Source organism: Trachurus trachurus (genome assembly GCF_905171665.1).
Source record: "Trachurus trachurus genome assembly, chromosome: 6".
NCBI lineage: Eukaryota > Metazoa > Chordata > Actinopteri > Carangiformes > Carangidae > Trachurus > Trachurus trachurus.
The window spans coordinates 11,414,697-11,442,435 of record NC_139897.1 but is presented as its reverse complement, the minus strand read 5'-3'; the positions used below and the strand labels follow the sequence as shown (position 1 = coordinate 11,442,435).

The 27,739-nt window shown below is 42.2% G+C and overlaps 2 protein-coding genes across 2 annotated transcripts; both read right to left on the bottom strand.

Moving 5' to 3' along the window:
• Window positions 1-1,466: 1,466 nt before the first annotated feature.
• LOC310987671 (disintegrin and metalloproteinase domain-containing protein 10-like) lies at window positions 1,467-17,813 on the bottom strand. Its single transcript, XM_083974042.1, has 16 exons — window positions 17,653-17,813; window positions 15,310-15,460; window positions 13,588-13,706; window positions 13,295-13,453; window positions 12,641-12,741; window positions 10,790-10,939; window positions 9,866-9,958; window positions 9,597-9,780; window positions 9,143-9,306; window positions 8,833-9,016; window positions 7,914-8,064; window positions 6,687-6,870; window positions 6,471-6,579; window positions 6,150-6,370; window positions 5,913-6,039; window positions 1,467-5,193 (listed from the first exon to the last, which is right to left on the bottom strand). Exons 1-16 carry the CDS (start codon window positions 17,717-17,719, stop codon window positions 4,952-4,954), a joined length of 2,406 nt encoding a protein of 801 aa, XP_083830168.1. The 5' UTR covers window positions 17,720-17,813; the 3' UTR covers window positions 1,467-4,951.
• Window positions 17,814-18,884: 1,071 nt separating this feature from the next.
• On the bottom strand, window positions 18,885-24,942 carry fan1 (FANCD2 and FANCI associated nuclease 1). The gene is made up of 13 exons (XM_083973036.1): window positions 23,457-24,942; window positions 23,220-23,360; window positions 22,811-23,012; window positions 22,491-22,724; window positions 22,275-22,406; window positions 22,068-22,176; window positions 21,856-21,975; window positions 21,563-21,727; window positions 21,317-21,479; window positions 21,130-21,233; window positions 20,847-21,041; window positions 19,642-19,770; window positions 18,885-19,531 (listed from the first exon to the last, which is right to left on the bottom strand). The coding sequence occupies exons 1-13, from the start codon at window positions 24,667-24,669 to the stop codon at window positions 19,394-19,396; spliced, it is 3,045 nt and encodes a 1,014-aa protein (XP_083829162.1). The 5' UTR covers window positions 24,670-24,942; the 3' UTR covers window positions 18,885-19,393.
• Window positions 24,943-27,739: the final 2,797 nt, after the last annotated feature.

The window sequence follows — 27,739 nt, the reverse complement described above, 5'->3', positions numbered from 1 at the left end:
CTTATCTCTCACCTCAGCCACGATGTGAGACGATGGAGATGTCACTGATTTAATTCTTTGATGCACAAGCAAGGAGGAGTCGCCGGGGAACTGGGTTTTGTAAAAACACATTTGTCAACTCACAGGTTCAAACACTCATTTTTAAACTTGTGTAGTCTCAGTGTATCAGCAAGTGGCCGCATCTTGTACATCTTGACTAAATCCTCCTATGACTGGCTGAGTTCCTGACAGTGGACAATGACCTTGACAGTGATTTCTTTGCCTCTTGTGTGTTTCCAGTCTTTTGTTTAGCAGTGTTCAGGGTCAGCTGCTGCTCTTTGGGGGCGAGTGCTGGCTGCCACTTTTTCACAATCATGCTCTGTCACAGCGAGGAGAGACAAAAGGTAGTGCTCGCTTATCGGCCCTGACGTCAGCTCCTTGCACAGAGCTGCAGCTCTAAATGGAGAATATTGACCAGGGTCGGGGACACTGTCCTCTCTGCTGCTGGGACACCGTTTCAGGCACAGAGTGGCATCCATATGAAGGAGAGCTGTGCGGAAATGGACTACAGCGTCAGCAGCGACAACAATATAAACTTAATAGGAACTAACTCAACTCCAGAAAATATTGAACCTAAGCTCTCGTTGTGGGCGAGTGTGCTCGTCCATGTCGGAGCCACTGACCACAGCATTGAAAATCAATAGCAGGCGTCAATCCACTGCATGTGCCAATGTGTGCTGCCAGGATCTCACGTACTCTTGCATGTGGTCGTTACATAATTAGACACACTCACGGAGGAAAAAGTCATCAATGAACATAGACAATGGACAATACAGCGTGTGACACATGCAGGATAATTAATCAATTAATGAATCAAATATACTCTGGATAAGTTATGTTTGGACATTACAGCAGCAGCTGTTATTTCCTTTGACCAGCTCTACTCACACAGAGATCAGGATCACTGAGCCCACACAACAAACAGTTTGCAGTTGTTGCTAAAATACTCTTTGATGGAGTCAGATGATAAGAGCTGTGAAGAGGATCTGTGGTGCTGATGTTGACAGGCTGCTCTAAAACCTCTGGCTCCAACACTTGAGCTACAGCAGCTGCTCCCTCTGGTGTGGGCAGCCCTCTACTGCACTTACACACAGTCACACACCGATTAGTCCAAACATTAAAACAGGTGACTGTTTGTGTTGTTTCTATTGTTGTGGTTGATTGGTGTATATCTTGTGCGTGTTAAGTCATTTGATTTGTTGTATTTTTCACAGCTTTGTGGTTTTACTTGGTAAAAAACATAAAAGCAGTGACCTGTTTTAATGTTAGGGCTGATCAGTTTATACTGATCAATCAAAGAGCCCAACAGCACAGGCAAAGAACATCAACAACTGTTGTATTGACATTTGATACTTTTTTTTTAGTTGTTTCGACAGAAAAAACATACACATACACACATGTACACACACTGACGTAACAAACAGGTTTTGGGGGACTTGTAATGAACAGATTACATGAAAAAAATGGAATGAAATTAAATGGAATAAAGACAGGAAAAGCATCTGCATAATCTGATCCGACCAATATGGACGTTTGGTTGTTTGATGTTTGGTCAAAGACCCGAGAGCTCGTCTCAGTGAATCCATATTTCTTGATCGACCGCTGTGCAGGTGCTTTTCCTAATACACAAAGTCACAGTTTCAGTTCCAGCACCTCCAACAGGTTTGTGTTTTTCAGGTAGTTGTTTATTAGACAAATAGATGACAAAAACAAAAGGACAAAATCTTTGAGATATTCTAATTTTTAGTCCCAAGAAGTTGCAAAAAACACTGAACTCCAGCTCCACATCAGTTTCAAACACAAGTTGCTGTAAATTTCACATCTCAAGCCCAGAACCGTTCACGTGTTAAACCAGTGGCCACTGATTTCGTTCTCTGTATCAGACCTCAGTATACATGACTAAAACAAACAATAAAAACTAAGAGTGCACACTTTACAGACAGTAAACAGGGGTCTATTTTATTTTGAATGAGTCTTTTAATTAATGCATTTCAAGTACTCCAAAAATTACATCTCTTTGCACAATACAATTTGAAATTTTTTTTTTTTTTAGTAAAAATGTTCAAAGTGAACAAAAATTTCCGATACTGTATAAAACACAGTGAACATTAAAATCAGACAGTAGTATTACTTTTTAATCTTGTGTTCTTTCGGCCTACATCACCTACAACATTTCAACTCAATTTGGACATTTTCAGTGCACGTTTATCTAAAAACTGTACCAAGACTACGAAATTAAAAAGAAAGTAAAATTTACAGGCATTATTCTTCTGCTCTTCTATCCAAACCATGCCACAGGATAACGAAGACAAAAATGAGAATGTAACATTAACTCCATCACACTGAATTGTTTTTACCATTGATGACGGTGGAGAAAAGTATCATAAGCAAACTCCAGTTCAACTAGCACATATAAGAACATAAATAACTTAGAGGAAAGGAAAATTTGTCACATATGAACATCTTTGAACAACTTACTCTGGAATTAGAATACAAAAAATGAAACAGATGTATCAAAATGTAATTTTTCATTTTCAAATGAAATGCAAATTTTCGAAGTACTGTACAAGTTTACATGTAAGTTCTCTAGGCCTAACAGGCGTGATCCAGCCTAGACGTAGATGACATTTTTAAAAAGAGCTCCATTTTGTACAGACATGAGAAGTTGTACCAACTGCTGACCTGCCCAATTCATCTGCCATGTGAAATTAAGTGTAAACCGTGAGACACGTTATTTCTGTGTCCCCTCCAGAGCACACGTGTGAATATTACGACCATCAGGATAGTGTTGGAAGATATTAGTTGAGATTAGTATTGCATGCATTTAAAAAAAAATAATGCCAGGATAAAATAGTCAGGTAAAATAAAAGTCAGAGAAAAAAAATAAATCCTTTGCTGAATATATAATGCGAAATCCTGCGATTTACTGTTTTTGTGCATAATTTGCGCTCATTTGCCAATTTCTTCTTTTTTTTTTGGTGGAAAAAAACATTTGCATGATAAATAAATCATAGGATTTTGCATAATATACCAGATGTATCAAATCCTTTCATTTAGTGTTGTCATTTTCCAAAACGTACCTCGTGCTTTGCTACAGCAAGAGGAGGAAAAAAAACAAACCAAAAAAAAACAAAAAAAAACACCTGAGGTGAAACAATCTGACAAAAACAATCACATCTTCTTCATTTCTTGCCTTTTTTGGAAAGTGGCTCCTACAGGTGCACCCTGTGTTTTTGTTTTGTTTTTAAGAAAACTTGTGCACAAAGATCAGCTTGATAAAGTTTTATGGCACGCTGATGTAAACTCACACCGAGGCCTGCACTCATGAGCTCTTAAGGGGAATCAGTCCGTGGTGAGATCTGACCGGGAGAAAACCTGCAGGTGAGTTTTTAAAGAACACAAACAGCTGCTTGTCTCCAGTGAAACGAAGTGGACACACTGAGGAATGTGTTGTGTGAATAGTGAGACAATACTGCCGCCTTACGTCGCTCCTTCCACTTGTTCAAAGACTTAACATTAATAGTTGTCAAAGCAAAGAGTGTTGAGTGACATACAAATATTACAGACCTTGGTCAATTAATAGTCACATTTAATAAATGTGTCTGCATGCCCACATTGAAAAGTTCTTAGATTCGCTATCTTGAAGAATAATAGAATGATTTAATCTTACAATTTTTTTGTACATCCACACCGGAGTCATTTTTAAATTTATTATTTCCACACTCATGTAAACTAACTCTGTAACATGATACACTCTCGTTTCTAAACTAAGCCACAGCAGCCTTCACTTCCCTTGTTTTCATATCTGAACAGGTAGAATCATCATAAACTTCATTTAGTGGTTATTCATTCTTCATTATCAAAATCAAAATCGGTAAAGACAATAAAAAGGTATACCAAACTAGGTGATGTTCCCTTTCTGTTCCCATGACTCTACACCTCATCTAGCTTGTTACGCAACATGAGCAAAACGTGATGTTATAGCAAGACAATAAAAAGTAAAAAAAAAAAGGATGAAGAAAAAGGGACCTCGAACAAAGGCCTAAAATGTGGGATATGGTGACCTTGTTGTTCAACTTTGAAACCTAGCGATCTAAACGTGAAAGAGATCCACCTGATTGGACGACTGCGAAGAGAAGTCGATGGCCGCACATCCTTCGACCGCAACGCCCAAGGAACTCCTCACAACCATCATTCCTTCTTTTATGTGTTAAGAGTCCTGAGAGCACTAACCAAAAAAATAAAAGAAAAATAAGTGAAGAATTACACATTTACAGTAGAAGAAATAGTTTGTTTTCACTTATGATACACTAAATATGTACAGTCACATGCAGAAGACTGTCTGCACGAGAGACCGGAGCCTGTGTCTTTTGCCGTTTGACATGTGTAAATCACAAAAGTGCCGCAAATCCCCTCTGAGCGTCTCTCATTTCTGGCTTGAATGGCGAAAAGAAAAAAAGCACAGAACAATTCACCAGCAGCCACGGGTGTGTCACTCAAGAAGACGTTGCAATAGAACCAAAAAACTAAACCGAAACAAGAAAAAAAACAACAAAAAGAAAAGAAAAGAAAAAACTCACATCACAGAATGTACTAAAGCTACACATGATTCCTTAACTCCTTGGCACTCCTTCAAAAAAAAAAAAAGAAAAATAAAAGGTGGAAAAAGATGCTAGATCACACTGCATTGGAAATGGCTGATGGTCGAGTCCACTCCACAAAGAGCCAATTGAGTTGCTAGATAGTGTTTTCTCTTTTCCACGTGTCTGTTTTGTCTGTAGATGGAGGATATGATGGTGACTAACAACCATGTCAGGCTTTTCTTTGGATGGAGTGACGCTTTTGTTTCCCACTGTAGGCACAAGGAGGAGCCAAGGCATTGGAGGGAGGGAGGGAGGCGGGGTGCAGGGTCTCAGCGTCTCATCTGGCCCATCTGATAGTTCTCTCTGGGCTGGCGGTGGTGCCTCTGGGGCTGCGCCTGCCGCTGAGGCTGCCTCTGGGGTTGCCGCTGGCCGCCGTGGCCCCCGTGGCCGCCGTGGCCTCCGTGGCCGCCGCCGCCGCCGTGGCCTCCGTGCTGATGGGAGTGTGGGTGCTGAGACTGGTGCTGCACCTGGGAGTTGGCCTGCTGCTGCGCTCGCCGCCTCTTCAAAGTGCCTGTCAGGGAGACGGGAGTTTAGGTTTAGATGAGCTCGTTAAAAGACAAACGATAAAAATTGTAAACAAAATATCTGTTTCGTTTGAGAATACAGACGGAGGAAATGTTTTAAGTCCCAAAACTCATTTAAACTTGTTTATCGCCTCCACAACAAATGGAGGAATCTACAATTTACTGCGTTCAGGTGGGAGGAAACAACCAAACTATGGAAAAACTACAGAACAGTGTATTGGTACATGTTCGACAGGTGGACTCAACTTTGTGTTGTTAGGCCTAAATCAAGATGTCAAACACAACACTAAGAAAAGTTGTGACCTTAAAAATAATCAGCTGCTTTAAAAAAAAAAAAAATTCAATTCTAAACTCTGAGACATTCATCATGCCTGTATACACACTCAGAGTTGGACAAATCACAGCAACACATTAACCAATATCTGTTATCTCAGTATTTGGTACAAGATCAAGATCAGACCTCGTTAAAATATGTACCTTTATATGAAACTTTCCATTTATCTACAAGAGTATAAAATAATTAAAAGAGACTTAATGTGTTAATGGAAACTGATGCATGACACTTACAGAGTGTTAACTAGAAAAATCATTAATTATCAAGCTCATTACGCCCGGTGGTTGGGGTATTAGTGTAATAAAGTAATTGTCCTTCTCAGCTCGTTAAGAGAAGCCTCTTCCTCCGCTCCTTGTGAACCTCTGGACTCACCTGGAAGTGGTTTGGGAGGGGGGAGTTTGGGGTTACTGCTCGGTGTGTGGACACTACAGATCTTAATGAAGCCAGCCATGAGCATGATGAGGGCGATCCCCATCAACAACACTGCCCACCAATGGGCCTGGAGGAGAAAATGAAGAGCGGATTAAACACGATCGATACAGAGACGCCTCGTTATAACAACAACAACAACTAATCCTGCAAATCGAGAATCAAGAAGTTGACACGTACCACAATCCACTCTGCGATGTTCTCGTAGAGCTCTGGGTTGAAGATGGCCTTCTTTAGCCTGGCGAGCGGCCCGTCTGCATCCACCAGGCGGCATTTCATGAACACGTCGCAGTAACCCTTGAAGTCGTTGCAGGGCGAGCCGGCGGGCAGCGTGGTCACTTTCTTGTTGAAGAAACGAGCCAGGCGCTCCGAGCCCGTGCTGCTGCACGTGTTGGGATTCACTGAGGAGATGGATCGTGGATTGTCAGAACAATATTTTATTAAGAAAAAAAAAAAAAAAAAATCAGTTGTCGAGGTGGTTAAAAAAGGTAAATGACTCACTCTTCTCCATGCAGCACACGTGGCAGAGCTCCGTCTCGTCTTTGCCGTCTTGGCTGGCACAGGTGCACGCCTCGAGCCCGTACTTCTCACAGATGGAGCCGGAGCAGCCCTGCGGGGGAGGAGCACGAAGACAGGCGAGATAAGACACTGACTGGTATGAATATCAAGTTGCTATAACAACCGGTTGTTCCAGGTGTTAAGTCTTCAGCCGCTCACCCCGTTGAGGCAGACTTGAGTCTCTCCGTGGCAGGCGGTGAAGTTGGCCTTGGGCTCCGACGTGGGGCACTGGGCGCTGACTCCGTTGCACATGCCCTGGTGAGCGCACTCGGACTCCTCTCTGCACTTGTCGTTGCGGCCCTTGTACGAGCACTCGGCGGTGCAGCACGGACCCTGGCTGGGACTGAGGGGCGAGACGCAGCAGGTGTTGAGGCGAGAGTCGAAAATATCACAATCTATGTCCATGTTTAAGCGCCATCTAAAGGAACAACTGCTAAACTCATATACTGGTACATACATACACATCCTGGGATTACAAATTGTATGTTAAGTGTATGTTGTGTTATATGTAGTATGTTAAATGTATTAGTGTCAAGTGCATGTAAAATGTGTATGCATTGTGTGTTAATGTTAAAGGGATAGTTCAACATTTTGGCTAATTGGCCCATTGCCATAATCCCTATAGTCATAGCAGTAGGTTTGTTACTTTTATTTGTCGGTGCAAGCTAATCTCATCAAATCTATATCTATTATTATCTCATAGCGTGGTGAATGTGCAGGTCACAATTTGTCCACCAGAGCGTTTTGGAGTTGTTGGATTGTGTATTTGATGGATTTGATGAGGGAAACTAAGAAATCCCATGAGCCTCCATAGCGTAGCTCTGAGCAGCTTGCGGCTCTGCTCCACCGTTCTAAAAGTAGCTCACACCGACAATTAAAGGTGACGAACCTACTGCTATGACTATAGGGATTATGGCAATGGGCCAATTTGCCAAAATGTTGAACTATCCCTTTAAGTGTATGTCTAATGTATGTCAAATCTATGTGAAATGCAGTGGCGTGCACAGGGAAGGGGCAGGGGGGCCCCCTAAAGTGCCCCCTGGGAGCCAAATCGCGCCCTCTTCAGTGGCGAGGATGCGCTATACTGTATGTGCCCTTTTTTCCTTTTCGCCCCTGCCCTTCAAAAAGTCTGTCACTGGTGAAATGGCTCCTACTATAAGCTTTAGATAGCTTCCTAAGGAGACCAGTTCACATGCCTAAAACTGGCCACAATATGATCTAGCAAATTAATTATGATTGTGTGTGTGTGTGTGTGTGTGTGTGTGTGTGTGTGTGTGTGTGTAAAGCACTACTACTACTAGTCACGAAAGAGCTGGCAGAGTCTTCCCCATGAAACATCACACAAACAATAAATAAATAACCTCCTAAATAAAATCCTGGTCTTACCTGCAGACTTTGTTGGGCTTTAACTTGCACTTCTTGTTGTCCGGCTGGTTGGCGTCATAGCAACACTGGTCTCTGCACTGATCGCTGTAGCCGCAGTCGCACTCCTCTCCCGGCTCCACCAGGCCGTTGCCACAGATGGGCTGACCAGACTCTGTTTGGGGAAGAAAGAATCAACACTGAGACGGGGTTTCCCCAAAACTAGAAACCGACTTCTTGCAGATGGGACTAAAAGTCAGTCAGCGCAAGAATCCCGTCGTTCCAAAACAAAACCAAACAAATATCGCTGGGAGAGAGTAAGTTGCCGTCATAACACGGATACAAAAATCTGTGCTGAAGCGTTTGTTCAAAAAGCAAACAGACCCTGGGGAACGCCCGGTGTAACATTAAACCCAAACAAATACTCTCATTAGTGTGGTGGTGGAGGAGCAGAAATATCAGGCAGCGCAGGTGCACCGAGACTTTTGGAAGGCAGCAAGAATATCTTAACATTTTTCTTCTAATATCAGCCAAGACTGATACGGTTCAGACTCCATGAGCAGAACTAATAAGAATCTGTAGACATGCCAATCTTATGGTTCGGCATCTGAGAGACCAATAAGTATTTATGTTGTTGGTGAAAGTTGTTTGAAGTGATACAAAAAAAAGAGAAGACGACAAAAACCATCACAAACAGCGCAATCTGCCAAATACAGTCAGTAAAAATAATCCTGGACTGATGCCAACATTGCTTTTCAAAGCCAATACCAGCTTGAGTCCTGCTGCATTTTTAGTTACATGGATTAACTCCCCGGTCATCGCTGGGCTTCAAAATCGCACACAGTCATCGGTACAGGTAAGAACCAGACTGTTACCGTGGTTTCTATGTACACGTCTGGAACAAAGTGCAGCGCCAAGGTCAAAGGCAAACAGTAAAACGTACCGACAAAGCAGTTGCTTCTCTTCTTCTCCAGCACCTGGCTGATGTTGCGGATGCTACATATGGAGAATTTATTGTTGTTGAGCTTATCTCCTGACGTTGCTCTTGCATACATGATATAATTCCCTTTCTCCTTCTTGTCTTGGCTTTTAGATTCTCCAGGGGTGCACTCAGATCCAGAGTCATGCTGAGAGCGAGAAAAGGAAAAGAAAGAAAAAAAAATCACAGGTTAAAAGAAGAAGGGACAAAGTGTACGAGCCCCTAATAAATTCCTTCTCACTGTGCATAAATGTGGAACATCTAAGTAACTCACCGGGGAGCCGAAGTTGTGTCCTACTTCATGAGCAAATGTGATATGGGAGACTTTTGGAGGTACGTGGGAGGCGTAGTTCTGTACAGTGATTATACCGGTGTTGAGAGACTTCTTCTTTCCGTCTGAGTACAGCTTGCTTTTTTCACAGATGCCTCCAGAGCTCCCTGAGAAGGAAAAGCACAGATTTGAGCCAGAGTTAAAGAGCAAGTAGGATTTTGCTCATTAAGGAGAGGAAATCTGATTATTGAACTTTACAATTATTCATTATTCTTCCCTAGAATGATCTAACGCTCAGCCGAGATTGGGTGATAAGGTACAAGGGCTGTGATGTGTTATATAATGGTTTAAAACCTGTATCTGTTTGTTAGGAACGTATTCATATCTTGTTTTAAAAATAGGCCAGTCTGTTTGCTGTTGCTCATCATTGATGATCCACAGACTTGTCGTGCAGTACCTGAGGGGGCTCCGACCCAGGCCAAACCCAGCACTCCGTCATCAAAGTCTCGGTCCGTGAATACGTAAGCCAAACAGTAGTCGTCGTGGTTTTGCTCCGAGTTCAGCTCCAGGAACTTCTCCACGCCGATGTTGGCGAATCTGAATGGGTTTGACCTGTCTCTCTCGTCATTGGTTGTATTGATCTGTGAAGAGGGGAGGGGGACGGGGGGGGTGAGCTCAGATACAAATACGACAAACTGGGTATCAGTTCACCAGTACAGGACTTACCCGGATCCGTTTGACCATGAAACTGATGTTTCGTATCCCCATGAAGTCTGTTCCCTGATAGATGGCGTCGATGGCCTTGACGTGGCTCGAGATCTGAAATGTAACAAACAGACTTTAGCTGTGACGATCCGAACACAGCGTCGGCAGCCTGTTGACTAAACCCACAACGTCTGTTCAGCGTGCGATATGAGCAAATATACTATGACAGAACAAATGTACACTACATTTGTAAAGAGGACAACAAACTGTTAGTTTCACTGTATTCTGTGCAGTAACGAATGTCAGACTAACAAACACAACAGCCACCAAGATTATTTATTTGAGACTGTATTCCAGGAGGAATAATGTGACTTTTAAAGTAATAATTAAAAACATTTGAGAAACACTCTCTTTTACTTTTGCTCTGGTGAATATAAAGCTACTAATAGCAGGTGGTTAGTTCAGCACAGCATGAAGAGAACCAGGGGAATTAACACATTACATCTTGTTTAACAGATAGATATTGTTCCTCTCATCTAACACTCGGCAAGAGCACAAATATTCCCAAAACAATATTCTTTAAACAGACTATGTTTCCCCGGGAATTATACTTTCACTAATTTGCTACTTGTTATTTTTTTGTGCACTTTCAGGCTCTGACTAAAAAACACGGAGCATTAGTGCACACAACCCTGGAGTGAACCCTTGAGTTATTATTTTTTTTGATGCTCTATTGTAAGTGTTACGACTCACCCCTTGTACTGAGTAAGAGGTGTTATTATTCCTGTACTAATTATCCTTTAAACTCTATACTAATGAGCTGCTTCTGATGGTTACAAAAGTGCCTCTGCGCCGCCACCAGACAAAAACCCTCCACGCTCACTGTGTAAATCTCATTTCAACAGCAGCGCATTAGCATGAAGGCAGCGCTGAGTGTGTTGTTACCTGTGCAATGACAGCCTCTCTGGTCTTATAGTATTTGTAAAAGAGGTGGTCTGTCTGTATGAATAGCTGACAGGTATTTTTCTCAACCTGGGCCATCCTCTTCCTCCTCAGCAGCACGGGGTCATTAGAGCCGGCCTCAGTGTGAAGGTCCTGGTGTGGGCAGCACAGGAAACAGAGAGTAGGAAATAAGACAGTTAAATAAAACATATATATATATAGCATTTTCAACCAAACACTGGCTAAATTAATAATGTCCTGTATTTTTAGGCTGCGGTTGTCAAGCTGCAGTATGTTCGTGGACTGTGCTGAGGAACATGTGCGTCTTATGTCACATAAGAGGATAAGGTGGTGGGAAACCCGGAGGGAACAATGAGAACAAAAGCACAGTACACATCCAGTTTGAGGAATGATTTGCTTTTTTCTAAATAAACAACTGGTTGGTGCCTCCGTCACGTGGGGAGTTTTAAGTAGCTCCAGTTTGTCAATCTCATCAATTACAATTACAGCCATGAAGCAAAGCATCTGTACAAATAAATGCTCTGTGATCTTATAAAAAAATAGTTAAATTGATATGAGGGTTATCCATCTGATAAAAGAAATGTACAAAGATGTTTTTAAGTGCCATTGCTCTTTTAAAAACACTGACAACTATGAACGAGTCATTTGGTATGAAAATATATTGGAAAGAAACAGTTCTGCATGTCATTAAAAATAATAAGAGCATTTTTATTCTTTGGCTGATATGGTACAAATTGCATGTGCGTTTGGTTTAGAGAAGCAGGCACAACTTGAGATAGAGGCTACAATTGGTTTTTTGTTGAAAGAGTGTTTGAGGATTCTGGTTATACCTTCAGAACGGCAGTCAGTGTTGTTAAATGGCTTTCAGGTTTTTCAAAGATTGCCGCATAGTTATTTTCAAGAAAATTGGGTGCTTAGCTCTGTGACTTGAATGCAATGATAATAAATATATAAATGTATATATAGGAAGCACAACCCAGGGCTAGATTTATGGGCTGCTGGGCAGCGTGATTAACCTAGCCTTCAGTTCTCTAGCCTAGTCCTCAGTTCATGGAGGACTATGAAATCACTAACCACTCCTTTTACATAATAAAAAGAAAAAAAAATTGTAACTTCTCAGAAGATGACGGGGAGCTTGAACTACATTTACACTTGTAAGAATGTCAAAATTTACAAAGAAGTCATTACAATAGACATCCAATCCACTTCCTCTTTATATGAACACCCAACCCAGCAAATCAGATGAGTGTGTTTTACTGGTAACTCCAAGTGTGAGTATACATTTACTGCATTTATTTAATCCCAGTTAGTGTTTGTAAACTGTGACACTGTATTGTATACAATTCATTGTTGAACTGTTCACAGTAATGTATCTGAGGTTCAAAAAACTGCTTTACTTGTCAAATACTCAGTGTTGAGGAATTATGAACAAACTGGGCGTTTTTCTTTCTTTCTCAACATTGATGGACATTTGCCCTTTGCGTGTATTTGTTGTGCAATTCTGGGCTCTGGGTTGAAAACGTTCAAACAGGAAACCGGGCATTACTGTGCACAGAGCCCTACTTTAGGATGACATGTAAAACTTTCAGCAAAGAACAACTTGTTCTCCTAAGCTACCAATTCATCATGTAGACATCCATTAATTAAGCCTAGACAGGCCATTCTCATCTGTCAATAAAAACCCAATCTGCATACAGAAACTGAGAAAAAAAAGCCACTACGGGTTCCTGTGACCCCGACAGAGTAGAACAAATGTGAAAAAGAAAATCCGTGAAAGCCAAACAATCTCTTTCCTTGGTGTGATCATTTATTGTGGTGTGGGGTGAAGTTCACCTTGGGTGGCTTCTCTATGGCAGAGCCTTGGTACTTCCTCATCCGCTCAAACACTGAGCTATCAGCGCAGCCTCCCTCTGGGCCGTACTTGTGAGGGTAGTCTGAGTGAGAGAGGCAGACACAACACTGTTAGGATTATGGGAGACAATGTTAGCTACTTAACCCCCTGAGTCACTCTATTTCTGGCGCTATTCATGATCAGCTAATGGATGTACTTACATGCCACTTGAGCCTAGCTTTGCTGTGTGAGCTGTTACTTTCCTGTGTCTCTCATTAGCAATTCTTCCCCTATTTCGGTTTAATTTGCCCCTCAGCCACATACTATATGTACACAGATGATTTGAAATTACAGGGTGCCAGTGTAGTTAAGTGTGCTTGGTGCTCACTACTAGTGCCAACACAGTAAAGACTGTTAAATGAGTCACTAGCCCAGGAGAAAGATCTTGTTACTCAGCTAATGAGCACCCCAGGTATCTTAGCTCCCTGGGGGGGGGGGGCAACCACACCAGTCTGTCTCCATCAGCTCAGCTGCCCCTAACCTTGCACTTTCCCGATCACACATTTACATATACATGCATCCAATTACACAAACCCGGCGGTTACAACAGCTGGCTATCAAAGTGTTTGTGCGACCGAGGTTGTTGGGGGACTCACGTATGTCGTCTTCGTGGTAGATGACGGAGTGGAAGGGCACATCTTTGCCCTCCAGGTACCTCTCGGACGGCTCCACGTAGTAGTTGCCGTGGTAGCTCTGGATGAAGCCCTCGAACTTACCATCCACAATCGAACCGTGAGTCAGGGTACCTTTCTCACCTGGGAATCCAAGTGACAGGTTTTTTTTATATTTCAGAAAAACACGGCATACAAAAAAATTGCTTGCGACTCCATTATTGCTTTTATTATTAAGAAAAATATTAAAGCAGTAGGATTCAAATGAAAAGTCTCACCAAAGATTTCTCCAGTGTAGATATGAGAGGTATCGAATGGAATTTCTTGTCCTGAAACATCAACCTTTAAATCTTGGGAAAACAGGGTGGTATCCCTCTTCATTCGCAAATTAAAATGCCTGGAATCAAAGACAACAGGACAACTGTTTCATCTACACTGCAATGAGCTAATATCCTTGTAGCCAAACTCGCCACAGAAGCGATTCCTCATTTATTCATGTCACAGAGTGCGAGCCTATGGATCTGGGTGGGGATCTAACTTTGGCTTCACTTAACAGTGTTCCCCCAGCCTTTGAGGAAAAAGGAAAATGCAAATGAACGGGGGAAACAGGTGAAACCAAGGGCATGGTGTGGCAGAGAGAAAACATCTAAACACTTTTCTGTTGCAGGAGCTGGGGAAACTGCAGTCTTTCTTTTTTTTCAAGAAAAGGAACAAAAAAATTAGGGCATCTTGAAACAACGCTGCTTTTTCTTTGGTAGATAACACAGAAACAAACATGTAACAGTAACCTTTGGTTTCATGTTACACCTACACAGCACTCTTATTGTATTTTTGTATTGTGTGTAAGTTACAGTCGGGGGCGGTCAGTGCACAGCAGCTGAAGCAACTGACCGCTTTGGAAAAATATGGTCAAACTTCACATGATGCCGCATAAACCATGTATGTGCACAGTATCAACTGAATAGCGCACAAAGGCCAGGATGCAGTGAAATATCCGCTGCATCAGCCATATATAGGCATTTTTGCTCAAAGCTGGCAAAAGGAATGTGTGCAGTGCTGCAAATTAAGCCTAGGAATTTGAGTTGTATCTCTAGTTTTGTCATGAAGTCAAAGGGAAAAGAAGCTGACACATTCCTGCTTTTCAAAGGAAAAAGACATCTTCTTTCCATGTGCTTGTTTGCACAGCTCTTTATCGTTCTCTCCCCTATTAAGCACCATCAGAGTTTAGGAACAGCAGGCCCTGCTACAGGCAGGATGATAAACAGCCTTTGCCAAGCTCCCAGCCAGATGGTCTTGACTTTGTCATGGAGAGTGTGGACACTTTCTATCAAACACCACCTCTTCAAAATGCTGGATGAGAAACCCCAACAAGGACTCTATGAATGACTGTATTCATCCATCCATCCCTCCATCAAGGAGGCTCCCACCCAGCTATCAAGTGTATGAAAACACCTGATGTATCATAAGGCTAACTAACACATTCAGAGTCTCTACCTCACCTGATCTGCATGTATTTAGAGCGTGGCAGAAAATCACAATAAAACCAAAACCAAGTGCTGCAACTGATAATTATCTTCATTGTTGATCAATTACCTGATCAATCTAAACAAATCGCTCAGTCGTTCGTCTGTTAAATGTCAAAATATTGTTAAAAATATGTTTTTGATCATCTTAAGTCTTTGTTTTAGGAAAGCAACAAATGTTCATCGAATATATCGATGTATTATCAAAATAGTTGCCAGGTCATTTTTTATCAACTGATCAATCAATTTATTGCTTTAGAGATTTGAAATCCATCCTCACCACAGAGTCAAAGCGATGCCACGATTTCATAAAACCGTCATTAAATGTAAACAACTTTCAATCACTCCACAAATCTCTGCTCTACAGCTGACCTCCGCCTTTAATCATAAACAATGCAGCTTTGCAACTAAATAAACAGACATACACACAGACTGAATTTCCCATCTGGTTAATATCAAGGGGAAAAAAAGACAAACCTTCCATGGGCATGAAAGTCTAAATGAAGGAACTTGTCCTCATGAGAGAGCGCCCTCTTGGCCCTTTGATGCTTGCTGTGCACAAGCTCTGTGTCATAGGTCAGACCTTCATAGTGACGGATGTACTTGTTCAGAGGATTTCTGTAGTGTCCTGTATGAAAAGAGCAGAGAAAATCCTGTTAGCAATGAAAGACAAGGATATTTCAAGCTTAATGAAAGTCAGCCGTGGTGTGAGGATACAGTTTTTCTAATTTATTTTAGATTTTTTTGCATGCACTGTACATAATAAAAATGCGTGGGCATACACGTCACACAAAACATTAAATCAAGGAATATTGTTTAAAAAAAGGCATTAAACTATGTGTGTAAATGACAACATGTTCACAATTCAGCGTTGGGGATTAGACAATAAGATCCATGTGCAGACATTTCTGAGAGCTTCGGTATCACAGAGTTTCTATCACATCAGGTATTCTTGGCAAATGCCAGTTTAACCAAAACACATGTTAGGTAATGTAGTTCAAATCCTCAGATATATTATTCTAATACTTTGAATAATATCAGAGCAAAGCAACGGTGTATCACTGTAAATAACGAAGGCAATAGTGCATGTTAAGATATCTTAGGTGCACAATTAAATAGACGATCAGGCAGATATTTGACAGGCAGGATTAAAACGATGGGAAATGACAGCAAACCAGCATGGCCTGTGTTTTAAAACCCTGCTAAATCTATTTAAGTCAAATGGATGCCAGTTTTGGAGCCTTGCTAAACAACAGCCCCCAGCATCACAGCATAATTATTTCGCCAACAGAAGAGTGGGTGGTGGGCTCGAAGGAAAAAGATTCTCGAGCGCCTCCACCCATTTCACCAACTGCTTCACATTCAAAAGGACTAACTCCATTTCAAGAAAAACATAGTATTTATGTTGAGACCATTTAAACCCTTGTGAAAGTTACTTCTGCTGCATATTCATCCTATAACATGCAAAACCAAAAGAAAGTATTTTCAGTAAATACAGCATGTGTAATTAGTACTCTCAGACAGGTAATTATGCCTGGCTGGTGGGCCATAAATTACAGGATTCAGAGTTACTATATAACAAAGATGGGTAAGTAGTCCAGGCTTCAGCTACTTCTACAGTCATGTGCATTATAAAATATTTAGGTGCTAACATTAAATTTTTCATTGAGGTGACTATGAGAAGTGAAGGCCATGACTATTTTGAAATACCTTAATTCCTTAAGGCCTACAACACAGGACAATAAACAGAGTGACTGATTTTTACATTTCTGATATGATACAATGACATTTTAGAAATATTGTCCAAATGCATCAAGATAACAAGATTAAACACAACCTTTAACATTTTGATTAAAAATAATAATAACACCACACGAAATTGGCCTAATGTGTGAAATAATCGTTACAGCTTGTTGCAAAGGTAAGACATGGGCTTCAATTAGAGGTGAGGACTGTATGGACTGTGAATGATAGACATGGACACAAGTGACTGACAGCTTTAGTGTGAACAAAACTAATATAGCTGCGTCTTATTCTATTTCACTGTGCTGGATTTAAAACCACAATTGCAACATACAGCAGTTGTGTGATGCCATATGTACAACGAGCAATTAACAGACATGTCGTTTTTGCCTCTAAAATATAACACATGAGAATTATTTACTACATTTTCCAATCCAAAGTTTTTTGCGGCTCTACATTAAATTGGAAAAATAGTGAGAAAACCACCGCAGTGACCACAGCTAACACAACAAGTAAAATCCCACCAGCAGCCCTGAAAACTGGTGTCATGTTCACTGTTATCACTGGTCCGCCTCAGATAACATAATGTCAGCGGCCAGACCTTGTATCTTTGTTAAAATCAGTGTTAATGTTAGCGGCTACGGTGTTAGCAGCAGGCACAGGGCTGACGGTCCGCTGAGCCAGTCGGCTTCTCCATCTTCTCATAACAATGGCTGTCGGCGCTGTCCGCACGATAACAACAAAACCAGCCCCAAACGCGGCAGTAAAAACTGTGACAACACGCACAAACAACTCGGCGACGTCGCCTCCCTCCAATCGACGGCGCGAATCCGCGTCGGCTTTTCGCGATATGAATCATTTGTTAGCCAGAAGTAAGACGGCAAAAAGGGTGCAGTCCTCTTCACAACAAGCAAGCAAGCAGCAGCAGCAGCAGCAGCAGGCCCCGCTGATCCCTCCTGGTAGCTAACAGGCTAGCAGCCTTTCTGCTCCCCTCTCCCTCTCTCTCTCAGCAGCAGCGGCTCCAGCGATTCAACCACAGCGACCAAAGCTCTCCGTCCGGCAGGCGCCTAAACTCACCTTGGGTGTTGTTCAGCAGGTACACGAAGAGGAAAACTTTGAGAAGAAGCATATCTGATAAATCCATTGTTAGAGCATTGATGCCGTTTTCACTTTATTGTCCTACTTAGATAGGCGCAGACGCCCTGTGTGTTTATTGCAGCTTCCTCACATCGCCTCCCCTCGCTCGCTCTCTCTCTCCCTGCGTCATGACGTCAGACGCAGCGACGCTCGGCATCCCTTCCCCCCAAAGGCGTCCATGATCCGGGCTGGTGGATGTGACAGCTCCCCCTGTACTGTGTCTTAACATAATATGCCTGTTACCATGGATAATACGTCCAGATACTCTCAAAACGAGGAGATTTGACTTGGTACAACTATTTCAATGTATATACTTATACTTCATCACAATTAAGAGGGATTTCTTTTTTTTTTACTTTTATGTCACCTTTATTTGAAAGTTGAAAGTTTTTTACATCCAAAATACATGATTTAGTCATAAAATATAATATATTATGAAGGATTAAACTCTGATAGGATTTACATGAGGATATCATGGTTTAATAGGAATGACAAAGTGACTTGTCGCACAATGATAATGATAGATCGCCTTGTCTTAAAACAACATTTATAGCAATACCACTATAGCCTGCCAAGAATGATTAATTTTCATCTTCTTGCTAAGATACTATTCCCTGCACAAGACATTATAGAAACATCATCTTTTGGAATCTCAAGGACTTTAACACACTGTTAGGGGCAATTCTGCGTAATGAGCACATGATTATATTTTCCTGGCCATAATTACAGACTTTCACTCAAGTTTAATTTTAATGGCAGGAGAGATTATTCTTTAAATTGTTATACTGCTACTTTTAGTTGAATAAAGATGCAACTTCAATTTTAACCAGTGCTTTTTAATTTAGTTCAGTGGGAGATCTTTTTGATATTATTACATACTTACATTGTTCAAGTAAAAACAAAACAAACAAAAATGCATCCAAAGGTCCTGCTTCAGTCAGAACAAACAGTCAATGTAATTATTGCAATACAACTGTGATACCAACCAACGTACCACTGTGTTCAGACATTTTAGAAACCAGCTAATTAATCAATTGACTGATATTAAAAACCGATGAACTTCAGCCTTAATATTCCTTTCTTGGTAGCTAACTGATGTTTTTTCTGGTAGAGAAGTGGTAAAACTAAGTATTTATAAACCTATTATCAGAGTAATTACTGTAGCCTACTTGCATAACAAACTCATAGAGCTGTCATGCAAGTTATAAGCAGCTAACTAAATGTTAATGTTGCCTGGCAACCCAAGATCCTGAGAATATAGTGTTGCCAAAGAGAGAAAAAAAAAAAACACCATCGGTTTTGTGTTGACGTTGGATTCATTTCCTGTCATGCATCAGCTCCAATTATCTGTAAGCTATTTCTGATCCTGGCAGTTCTCAGTGACGATCATCTGATGATGCACCTCTTCCCGTTGAAGATAGTGGTTTCCTCGATGATAACACCACATGGTACAAGGAACTCCACCCTTATACTGAAATAGGATTAAATCTTTTTTATATACTGAAAATAAACCGAGTTTTGAGAGGTAGTTATCAACATCTGGTCTTGACAAACCAGACTCTGAAAAAAAAACCCAAATCATTATTTTATTTTGAGTCGTTCTGCTGATGTTTTCCATTTTCACCACACTCTGATTAATTAGCAGCAAAATTGTAATCTTAATCGGTCCTTCTGGGTTTGTTTATTCCAGACGAGCTCCTCTGGCACCAGTCGCCACCACGTGACACACCTCCACGTCAGCACCCAGCTTCTGCAGCTCATCCAGCCAAATCTGTTGTTTCTGAGACAGTCGGTCACTGGGCCCCTTAACCTCCACCAGCTACAACAACAACAACACAACAACTCATGTCACAGGCCAAAACACACTATAACGAGTGTCTGAATCCATACACAAAGGGAAATATCAGCGAGCATGTGACGTGATCTCACCTTGTAGGTGTTGTTTGAGGTGTTCCACACAACTAGATCTGGCAAACCTCCACGGCAGTGTCTGTAGTCTTTTGACATCCTTGCTATTACTCCTCCTACGAAGGCTCCGCCAAGGCAAGACACCAGGGACTGAGCGCATAAAAGTGGTTATGTTAGTAACATGTTATTATCTACAATAGAGTAGAAAAAACATCTGCTCCTCTGTATCTATCGAATCTGTTCAGGGCATAATTTGCATCATCTATCCAACTCTAATTAGACACGATGTATGAAAAGAATCAATTTAGTGCTTAGATTGATAAGATGAGTGGATTCAGAAAGCTCTGCTCATAAATATACTCACTATGATGGCAAATTTTTTAAAAAGCGAAGGCTGAAATGTCTCTTTTACAAAAGTATTCAGACCCTCAGCACCTCCAGTACCTCCTGGCAGCACTTACGCGTTTGAATCTTCTTTGGTAAATTAGCACTTGAAGTTTTGTCCAAATGGTTCAATTTTAAACCCATCAGCACAGAGATGTTCAGAGTCCTTTAAATGTCATTTGAACTCAGACACAGACTGTCATATGCCTTTTACACACAGTGGCCTCTGTCTCATCACTGCACCACAAAGGGCCGATTGTTGGGAGGGCTGCTGAGAGGGTTATTCTTTAGGGAGATACTTCCATCTATGCAGAGGACATCTGAAGCTCTGTTTGAGTGGCCTTTGGGTTTTTTGTCTCCTCTCCATCCAAGGCTCCTCTGGCCTGGTTACTGAGTGTGGCTGACTGTCAACTCAAGGAAGCATCCTGATGCTGCTGAGCTCTTCATACCACTTTATACCTTTGCCTTCATCTATGCTTCACTGCAATTTCCATTGGGTTTCATTGCCTGGCTTTTGCCCTGACATGCATTATGAAACATGAATTATTGGGTGTACACAGGTGCATGCTTTTCTAATACTATGCCAATTCAATTTGCCACAGTTGAACTGGATTCGAGTTCTAAAACACATCAAGGAAAGTTATACTGTAGCAAACAAGGTGCCACAGCAAAGAGTCTTAATTGCTTTTGTAAATGTGAGATTTCAATATTCTTTCATATTGTATAACAAAAAAAAACACAAAAAGAGGATTTACTTTTTCATTATGGGTTATTTTGCCAAGATTGGTGGCCAAAAATTGAATTCATTTAAAATTACATTGGTCTGAAAACAGAGTTTATACCTGTGTCTGCTGGAGTGATGAGAAACGCTCCCAGTTGACCAGTGAACACACTCTACCCTCCTGTGTGGTCCAGACATCCTCCAACATGCTGTGCAGCGTCTCCACAGACGCCTCGCTGAGCAACTGAACACGACAATCAATCGCCTCCTTTCTGTTCTCATAGAAACAGTCAGTGTAAAGATCCAGGGGACATGTCTGTTGGAGGGAAATAACACATCATGACTCAAACTTGTATAGATGTGTGGTTAATTTATTCAACAAAATTATCTGGAGCTTGCTTTACCTGGAATGGGTTTCGGAAAACATCTGGAATACCTTCCATGAAAATGATATCCCACAGGAAGAGAGCAAACAACATGGAGAATGTTGAACCCTCGCCGTGGATCCCTGTTACATGAAAAAATAAATAACAGTCCAGCTCTTGTGTGTGAATCTGTTTGTTTTGCAATAGGAGAAGAAGCGTTGTTTACCTTGGTCAAATCCTTGTTGGCGGTAATGTGCTAAAGACAAATCCTCCACCGAGCATATGACGGTGGCATCAGCGCTCTCCTCCCCCTCTCCATTTGTTGGTAGGAGAAACCTAGATTTGCCCGTGCCACCCTCGTGAGGAAACAGCTGTCCACGGATTGTGACCTGCAGCCAAAAGCGTGTTTACTTTCATACGGCCGACTATTTCCCAGGAAACCCCCAGTGCTGACGGATCGTGCCAAACTCACATGTTTGACGTCTTGGACATGGACAGAGGGCAAGTCTCTGAGTTGCAGGCAGTACTTCTTGAAGCTGGCAGACTCTTTCATCCTAACAGCTCTCTGATGCAGGGCGAGTTTATGTCCTGTCCGTACCAGCGTGTCTGACAGCCCATCTCTAATAGCACAAATAGCCTGGGGGGCAACGGGGGGGGAGAGACAAACAGTCACACAAATGACAACACAACATCTCAGCAGCACCGTGTCACGCTCAGAGATAAATGAGATAAATGAGTTGCTCCGAGGAGGTGAGTGATGCTCACTTCCTGAGGTTTTTTGAGGTGCTGGTGGAGGTTTAGAGCCAGTCTGTCCCACCATCGCCCTCGGCTGTCAGGACAGTAAGCAGTCTGCAACAGTAACGACCGCAGCTCCTTTATTGCTTCCTGAAACACAAAATTTGCTGCTTTACTTATGACGTCGTTGTTGATAAATTGTTCAAACTGTGACAGAGCGTGAACGGATAAGGTCACCGAACCTCGTATCGACGGAGCCTCTGCAAGATCTCCACCCCTCTGGATGAAATACGAGTGTAAGCCCATCCTGTGGTGAAGCTGCGCAGGAACACAGGCAGCTCTTCCTGATGACTATCCAACACAAAAGTTAAGTAAACACTAAACATTCAGAGGGGACTCTCTATATCTGTGCTGTACAAAACAAATAAATAGACTGATATCCTCATCACCTCAGGTCATGGTTTGTCCTCAACTCCTTCCAGGCGCTTTTGGCAGCGCTGTAAAGCTCGAGGGCCTCTTCCCACTGACCTGCCTGCATGGCTGCGATTACCTCTTGCAGGAATCGCATCGATGCTTCATATCTGGTGGGAATGTCGGAGTCAGGAGCACATATGCATGTCTATTCTGTTTGAAAAAAGAGAGAGAGAGAATAAACTCATTCTCACCTGATCAGATCCTCTCTGTCTTGGAAGACTTTGGCTGCACGCTGCACTGTGTAGTTCGGGAAGGTCAGACGTCCTGAGTTGACCAGCAGGATGGTGAAAAGCTGGCTCTGGCCACCGGCCGCCGTCTCCTCCTCATCCATGCTGTCCGTGAGAGAAAAGAGCAGAAGGATGCGAGAGAAGACGGCGCGAGGGGCGCGACAGAGACGCACACAAGAACCTGCAAGCTGCTTCGCCCTTTAAAACCAGAGGGGGGCAGGGATTAGACCGCTGTGTAAATATACTGGTGCTGTGATTAAACCAAAGGTAAATGATCGTCTCACCTTTTGAGGATGACAGCCCGGATGTTGTTTTGAGCGGGCGTCAGAGAGAAGAGGGACTTCTGCTTGCTCAGGCGAAGGAGCCCCTCCACCAGCTGCTGTTTCTGAGTCCCAGAACCGCCCAGATGGAAAGTCTTAGCCAGAGCTTTGAGTTCAGGAGCAGGCAGCAGGTCCAGAGCCTCTTCTAGGTCTCCTAGATCCTTCTCTTTGAGATGCAAAAAGAGAAAAAAGTGGCGTCATACATGAATTCTATAAATCATCCACTGTCTTAACAGTTGTAAAAAAAAAAATGAATGCAAAAGAAATATGAAAAGTCCTCAAATACACACTAATGTCAATTTAGGAGATTTCAGCTCAGTCAACTAGGAATGTACAGTACAAACACTGATGAATTTTAAGCATCTACATTTACCTGTCTCTAAAAAGCCATTTTTCACCAGCTCCTGGGCGACAGGTTCCAGATCGCTGCTTATCTCTTCATAATCTAGTTTGTTGACTTGAAGCCACTTCAACTTCCGCTGGAAGAGCCTCACATACAGCTTCTGCCCCATCACTTTTAATAGAGAAGAAACATGACAACAGTCAAGCCTGATTTCATGATCATTACATTTTTTTTACATGACAATATACGACTGACAGTGCAGCATACCTGACAGCCTCTCAAATGCATGTACGGGTGACATGTCATCCTGGTTGAACAAGGCCCTGTCGTCCTCATTCTCCAGCACAGCCTGGAGCACAGTCCTGAAGTTACGGAGGTAGTAGGGAAGCCGCGGTGGGTGAAAGCCCTCGACAGTCTGCTCACCGCCGGTTTGCTGAGCACCAAACTCTGGCAGCGAATCGCTAGTGATGACTGCATCGCTTATCTCAGAAATTTCCTCTGAACTCAGAGGGGGGTCACCAGAAGAGGTAGAAGGTATTTCAGTTTCACGCTGCTCTGCAACAGCTGTCTCTGCAACTGTTTTACTTTTACTAGACGACAGCTCCACTGGCTCTCTGCTCTCCTCAAACTTGGCTTTTTTTCTGAAACCTGCTGTTTTGCCAGTGGAAGGTGTTTGCTTCTTCCTCTTTGCTAGTTTAGAGGAGGTGGGGGGGCGCAATGTTGGAGCATCCACTCCCAGTAAAGTCTCTGGTTTCTGTGTTTTCTGTTTAAGATCACGTCCTTTTTCTGAGTTGAGGAGATCTGCGACTGCTGCTGGAGTCTCGGCCTCGGCTGCCGTCAGGTCAATGACTGTCACGCCGTCTGTTTTGTTCTCCGAACTCTCAATAAGAACATTTTCTTTCTGTGAGCTGCTGAGTGTCTCAGGAGGATCTGTTTCCTTTTCAGGGAGCGCTGGAGCATGTTTTCCATCTGTCTGCGTCCTCTCACACGGCTTATGATACTTCCTAGACAGCTTGGAGGAGAGACTTCCCAGGTCAATCGTCCTGACTACAGTTTTACTGTGTATCTCCCGCGGTGCCGGTGGCTGCTGATTGTTATTCTTTTTGAAATAAGGACTGGTCTTGGTCTCCTTGACATCTTCTTCCTTTCTTCGATCCCTCTCCGGGGACTTTGTTGGATCCTTCCTGGGTGACAGCTGGATGCTTGGCACAACACTATTACTTGCTGAGGCGGCACTGCTGTCTCCTCTCTCGAAGTTCTGACATTGCAAATCAATGTGCTCATTGATTTTGAATTTTGGTACCAAGTGGCCACACAGGGGGCAGGCCAGCTTAGATGGAGGCTGGCTGCTGAAGAAGGAGCTGATGGGAGTGACGGTGGCAGCACTGGCAGACATCCCAGCTGTGACACTGCCTTTCTTCTTGCTTTTGGACAATGACAGACTTCGCCTCGGTTTACCTGTGTCGTCTCTCTGGGTCATCGTGCAGGTATAGATGTGGTGGTGGCTCGATGGAAATGTGTTAAGACGCTTTTCTTTGTTGCATACTCTGTTTTGGCTAATTTTAAAAAAGCTTACTCGGCTCAGAAATAAACACTTGTGCACGTTTTTAAATCGTCACATATTTGCAGCTTTTAGATTCGGACACAGTCGTTGTAAAAACGCATGAATATTAATAAAATACTGTCTGTGGTGGGTCAACACATTTGCAAACATACCGGTGGTGACATTTGGTACCAGAGGAGCAGCAACAACATGACGATCCCGCTCCTCAGGCTGAACCAGCGGAGCACAGAGCTTCAGGAGTAGGCTCAACTAATCGATTGCAGATCATAGATAGTCTTGCATCGATATTATCAAAATGCTCCAAACTCAAAACGCAAAATTAATAAATATTCTTGTTCTGGATGTTAAATACTTATAATATCTACAGGATTTTTAAATTCCATACAATTGTGATTTTAATGTGAAATATATCACTCTTTTATATAGCCTACAGTCTATGTCACTTTGAAAATTACATTCAGTTCACAATTAAAAACATTAGAAATAAGAGTTATGAACTATAATGCCCCATTTATTTTTGTCTTGGTTTTGATTCTGTGCTCCTGATGCCTTCTTGTTGGGGAGCAGAGCAGAGAGCACATGATGATGGGGGGTGTATTTCCTACACAGGTTCCTGGGCTGCTGTGCGGCTTTTATTCAAAAATCACCATTCCGGAGAGCAATCTGATCTGATCAGCACACCGGGCATTTCGCAGGGAGGGCCGGCGACAGGACTGATGTTGGTAAGTGCCATACTGGATTCATCTCTGCATAGGTGGAAACAATGTAACAGTGATGCACATATGGCCTATCCGGCTTGCGATAACAGGGCTGAGGACAATGCTTGATGATGTGCTCCTGTGCTACAACAGCAGCCCGTGAGCTGGATGTCAGCATGGTGCAGTCTCGATGCTTCAAATCAAGGTCGATGTGAATTGCAGCAGCAGCAGCAGCATCGGGATAATATGAATTGTGTTTCCAGATAGTGAAAACAGGAGTGTTTATGTGGAGGGAGTCTGCTCCATTAATGCGTGCTTCATGCTTAGGGTGGGGGGGGGGGGAAACACATACGTCCAATTATCATATCGATGTTTAGGCAGATGGGAGTGCGGAGTCCACTTGAGGGGAAACCGGAGCAACCACAACAACCACCCCTGCAGCTGCGGCAAAAGTTTGGCGTAATGGCTTTAAAAAATACCACCACAAATACGGAAAGGGCAGGGCATGATGCTCCAACACTGAGCCGCATTCAGAGACCATAAAGCCCCTTATTGTTTTAATTAGCAGTTCAGCACCATGGAGAGGTCATGATTAGGTCCGCCCGCTTTATTTATCACAGCTTTTTGTTCTCCTGACACCATTTAATCATAGTGACATCGTCACCTGATTAAAATCTCTAATGTCTCTGTGTTCCTGTGTTTAGTGTGTTGAATAATATGCAGAAAGCTTCAGATGAACTGTTTTTTTTTCTCTCCAATTGAGCCACAAGCGTCGATGCTTCATGTTTAGATGAGGGTGTTGATGATGACATTCAGACTGGGCGTGTTGCAGACCACTGTGTTCAGTGTGATAGCTCCGATACGTTAGTGAAAGCTTTTATTCACAAGCAGAGAAATGAGAGCACCATGATCACATTTCAGAGATTTTCTGTTGTTTGGGATCAAAACAGATGGAAATAGATTCGCTGGACCTTTGGAATTCATAGGGCCTTACATTTATAACAATATAGCCTACGTATGTCACACCAGTAGGGTTTTTGTTTATAGGTTGAATTGATAAATTCTCTTGTTTAATATTCATGTAGGCTATAACACCCTCTTCTGGTGTGATGTTGTTTGTATTACTGTAAGGCCACAAATGCTATTATTTTCATTGCCAAATATTTTTTAATGTTTTATTAAATTGCTGTTTTTGTCTGAACAAAAGTAAAAAAAAAAAATAAAAAAAAAAAAACCAAACAAACAAGGTATTTTAATGCCTCTCATAGATTACTAATAAATAGGCCAATATGCACCTTTGAGTACCTGGAACCAATTAATTTAGGCATTTTTGCATGAAAAACACAACTGAACAATTATCAGAGTAGATCAGTATTTTGTCAGTTTGGGCACCATGCTACTGTATGACTATGTTTGATTTAGTGCGGTTGTGTTGTGGTTGGTATTGTTTCTATTTCACTGTTGTTTGGTTCCCTAAACAACTAAAAAATCACAAAAGAGACAAAAGAACAGTGCAAAGACATTCCCGTTTCACCAACAGTTTTGGTGTGAATTTCTATTGAAGCACACATTATCTGTTCATTTGCCAATATATATGTTGGATGTTTTATTGTGCCTCAGTCCAAGGCAAACATTAATTTGCAGCTGCCATTCAGATGTCAAAAGAATGATAGACTAGTCCACAAACAGTAGACCTTGGAGGACAGAAGTCATGAATCATAGATCTGGCACCCACACTAACCACATTATATGAATTTTTCAGGGACACTTCTTTGTAAGCAGTTTTAAGCATAAAAAGTAAAAATGATTTAACAGAAAATAAACACAGCACACTGCTGTTCTGACTCACTTTGCAGTTTTACAACAGTTTCCTGTTCTGTAAGGCATCAAGACAAAATCAGAGCAGACACAACAAAGGAAGATGACAGATAGCAAACACCATCAGCAGTCACCATAGACAAAGGGACTTAAATGGCGCGTGTGGGTGCTGATGGTTCAGTAATATTGCATGAATGTAAATTTTGACTTAAACAAGAGGCTACTGTTTGTCCTTGAATCAAGGCTTGTTTCCGTGTGTGTTTGAAGTGTCCAACAAAGACACTAATGTCATTTTGTGAGAGAGTAGAACAGGATCTCTGACCATGTTATTTAAATCTGCTAGTGTGTGAGGTGCCATGCTCTGCTGTGTGGTTGGATAACAAGTGACGAGGTTGTTCAGTATAGCTGAAATCTTAACGGCTAAATAATTTGTATATTTACAGAAGAGAGAGAGAGAGAGGCACGCCCTG